This window comes from Halichondria panicea, chromosome 15 (genome assembly GCF_963675165.1).
Source record: "Halichondria panicea chromosome 15, odHalPani1.1, whole genome shotgun sequence".
Taxonomy (NCBI): domain Eukaryota; kingdom Metazoa; phylum Porifera; class Demospongiae; order Suberitida; family Halichondriidae; genus Halichondria; species Halichondria panicea.
The window spans coordinates 3,097,378-3,101,705 of record NC_087391.1 but is presented as its reverse complement, the minus strand read 5'-3'; the positions used below and the strand labels follow the sequence as shown (position 1 = coordinate 3,101,705).

The following is a 4,328-nucleotide window of genomic DNA, read 5'->3' as shown; positions in this document are numbered from 1 at the left end:
TAAAATCACAATTGTGGCCCAATTATTTCAAAAACATTTTCACAAAATAACGAGATTATCACCATAGATATTGAAAAGTAGATATTGCAGCTGCCACATTTTCTTTCTTTTAACTTTAGCTAGCTATGCTATTATAGCCTTATAGCCTAATGGATGTGAAAAATTTGTCTGCTACTGGTCTTTCATCATGGCTGGAGGAAAAGGGAGTGCAAGATTCATATTGTGAAGTGTTTGAAGGTATATTCACTTAAGTCAATACTCACAACACTTATATATATAGCTATGTATACACTGCCACCGTTAAAAATACCACCTTCCACTTTAATAATAGACTACTACCTATTTGGTCAACACCCACTTAAAATACTGTATCATTCTGGTGTAAATCTAATCTAGCTTTTAGCTATATATTTTTTTACTTTCAATTGTAGATAATGAAATTGAGAGGCTTTTCTAGAGCTGACAGAGAATGACATTAAGGAGTTGGTTAAGCCACTAGGTGTTGTAAAGAAGCTGGTGAGGTAGGCGTACAACTACCGTAAGTAAGTCTCTACCGTAAGTAATATGTTATCTGTTGTGTACTTAGTAGCCTCGACTCCAGCCCCTTGAATAGTGGGCCTGGTATTTACTGTTGGCGCGTGGGTGGACAATTACCGTATTTTATCTCATTGAACGTTAAAACAGTATTTTATCTTATTGTAATAAAGAGCAGAAAAAAGAAAAAGGAGAGGCTACCTCTCTGTATCAGTGGCGTAGCCAGGGGGTGGCAAAGGGGGCAACTGCCCCCCCTTTTTCTGGATCTCTACTACCAGTCTCAAGCCAGCTACCTCTAGCTAGCTACGTAGCTGCTAGCAGGCTAGCTACGTTCTTTGTGTGATAATAGCTACACGCATGTGCAAACAAATATGGGTTGGGCATTGCAGAATGGGTGGGTGTGATTGCATGCACAATATTGGGTTCATGTGATGCTCACATTTGGCCACAAGTATGCAATATTGAGTCCATGTGGCACACTGCTGACCAAGAATCACAAAATATTCACCATGTCTCAAACTCTGGATAAATTCTTTAAGAAAGCAACAGAAGCCAACTCTCAATCAAAGTATTTGACACTTTAAAATGTAAATGTATGAAAATGTAAATGTATGAAAATGTAAATGTATGATAATAGTATTAAATTATTTATAATTATGCTAACTTTTAATAAATGTCCGACCACAGCGCTTCTGGCAATCGAACCATCTCCTCTGAACCAGACGTCATCGCCACTTGTGATCAATCAGATTTAGACTCTGATGGCGACTCTGATTTTGACCTTCATTTATCTTCCGACGTTCCTCCATCCCCAAAACAATCACGCTTAGAGGAGAAAGAAGTATCAATATTCAATATTGATGTAGCAGATGTAGCCGAGAGAAGAAGTGTCTTAACTGAGACCGAGAAGTACGACTTCTACTGTAATCATGTTTCACCTGGCCAGGATTACAAATTTCCAAGGGTAAATTCACGTAGTTTTCGATACCAGTATCTCCAAAGGTACAAGTGGTTGATATACAGCCAAAAGAAGAACGGTGGGTACTGTCTCCCTTGTGTACTCTTCTCCAGAAGTATAGACTGTCGCAAGGGTAAGGGAAAGGGTAAGGGAACATTTGTAGAGATGGCATTTACAAATTTCAAGAAGACCTACGATATTTGTGATGCCTTCATCGAGAGGATGAGTAGCAGACAAGAGAGTGTGGTAGTTCAACTAAGATCCGAATTACGAGACACTATTCAGAAGAACCGACAAAAACTCCATTCAATTGTGGAGACAATTGTCTTGTGTGGTCGACAAAATCTAGCCCTTCGTGGTCATCATGACAGTGGTACAGATGTAGAAGGTGTACAGTCAGCAAGCAGAAACCATGGCAACTTTAGGGCTTTGCTAGATTTCCGAGTATCAGCTGGAGACACCACCCTTGGAGAACATCTAGAGAAGGCCGGTAGGAATGCCACGAATGCCACTTATACATCCCCTGACATACAAAACCAGATCATCAGCATCCTTGGTGACCAAATCGGTGAGAAGATCTTAAGGAAGGTTCGTAGCAGTGCCTGTTATACTGTGATAGCAGATGAGGTCACTGATTGCTCCAACAGAGAACAACTGTGTATTGTCCTGAGGTATGTTGACCCAGGGTCTTGTTTGATCAGCGAGGATCTTGTCACCTTTTTGGAATGTGACAGTGGTGTTACTGGTTTAGCATTGGCCGACAAGATTCTCAGCTTCGTCTCAGCTTCGTCACACATCACTCACATCACTTGGATCCATCCAAAATGCGTGGTCAGGCCTATGATGGAGCTAGCAGCATGGCTGGCAAGACAAAGGGGGCTGCTGCTCGGATTTCTTCTCAATACCCTCTTGCTCTATACACTCATTGCGCTTCACATTCTTTGACATTCTTTGAACCTGGCAGTTGTGGCTTCGTTCTAGGAGACAGCTGTTCGTAACATGATTGGTGTTGTGAAACGATTGTGTATATTTTTCTTTGCTCACCCTAAATGCCAGATGAAATTGGAAGAGGCCATACGAGACACACAGCCAGAATCAAAGGTTCACAAGCTCAAAGATCTCTGTAGGACCATGTAGGACCAGATGGATTGAGAGAATTGATGCTCTTGACAGGATCAATAAACTGTACTCCTCCATTGTCGCTTGCTTTGAGAGCATTTCAGCCGAGGGTTCTCGCATGTGGTCTCCAGACTCATTCACAGATGCAACTACTCTTTTGCTGGCTATCACCAATACAGAGTTCATTAGCGCTCTTGTAATCACCCACAAGTGCCTCCAGTACCTCAGGGGCCTCACTGTTAGCCTTCAGGAGGAAGCCAAAGACATTGTTCAGGCTGTGTTCAGGCTGTGTCTGAGATCAAGACCTTGACATTATCGCTCAAGGAAGTGAGAGAGAATGTTGACTCCTACCATAGTAAGTGGTTTGAAACAATTTCAGCTATGTGTAGCGAAGTAGGGACAGTACCAGCAATGCCGAGGATTTGTAGTCGTCAAAGGCACAGAGCGAGCACACCAGCAATCAATCCTTCTGAGTACTACAAAAGAACAATCACAATTCCTATTGTGGACCATCTTCTTGAGCTCGACAGGCGCTTTACATCACACCAAAAAACAGCTTTACAAGGTCAATACTTAGTGCCATCAGTGTTGGTAACAGAGGACCTTTCAACTGTGGAGAGGGCATCGATAAAAGTGGGAGACCTTTATGCCGTAGACCTTCCAGACGTGTCATCCCTCAGTGCTGAGATCCACACTTGGTACATTAAATGGAAATCTGAAGAGAAAGAACATGGTCTAAGTGCACTACCCTCTACTCTCTACTCTCTCTTCAACAATGCCCCGAATTTCAAACTTCTACCCCAACATCAAAGCTCTAGTCACAGTTCTCTGTACTCTACCAGTGACCTCTTGCACTGCTGAGAGGTCTTTTAGTGGGCTCAAGAGAGTTAAAACTACACTAAGATCTAGCATGAGCAATGAACGCCTCACAAGTTTGACTCTACTTCATGTTCATCAAGACATACCAGTGATCATAGAAGAAGTCATTGATGAATTCTCAAGACGTCATCCCAGGCGCCTTCAACTTTCTTAGTGACAATATCTATGCTAGAATCTAGCCTCCAATGTTAATGATGCTGACAGGAAGTGAAATTTAACCGCAACTAATTAAAAGGGGTGTGGCTTCCGGTCAAAATTTTTCGGGCGCTAGCGCGCCCAGGAAAAACCTAGCTAGGCTTTGCCCAGCTAGGTTTGCCCCCCTTCCCACAAATCCTGGCTACGCTCCTGTGTATATACTGTAGACAGAGAGACAGCTAAGTAAAACAAAACATCAGCTCTGTAGATTTATTCATTAACTTGAGGCTCAGATCGGATACACACTCAGGCGACAAGTTAATCTCATAAGAAATTAGTTAAACCTGTGGGTAAAAAATAAATGTGGATAAGTACAGTGGATAAGTACAGTGGCTGTGACGTAACGTAACATAATGTGAGGACTACTTATTGATTTACACAATAGATTACCATTGAAAGCACTATCCATTAATACACACTCAAGCAACAAGTCCGGTCCCTCGGATCGGATACACACAAGTCTCGGATACACACAAGTCCCTCGGACATTCAGGCCACACAGCAGATACCACGTACTTACTCTGTGACCAATTTTCGGCAAATGTCACAACAATACTTCCTTCCAGAGAGAATGGCACTGAACGTCGAACAGACACACCTACACTTCGAAGAGAAACAAGAGGAGAAATCACCATCACAACAC

The 4,328-nt window shown here is 42.4% G+C and overlaps 1 protein-coding gene across 1 annotated transcript; it reads left to right on the top strand.

The window, feature by feature from the left end:
* Positions 1–1,138: 1,138 nt before the first annotated feature.
* LOC135348507 (uncharacterized) lies at positions 1,139–3,365 on the top strand. Its single transcript, XM_064546733.1, has one exon. It carries the CDS (start codon positions 1,208–1,210, stop codon positions 2,435–2,437), a length of 1,230 nt encoding a protein of 409 aa, XP_064402803.1. The 5' UTR covers positions 1,139–1,207; the 3' UTR covers positions 2,438–3,365.
* Positions 3,366–4,328: the final 963 nt, after the last annotated feature.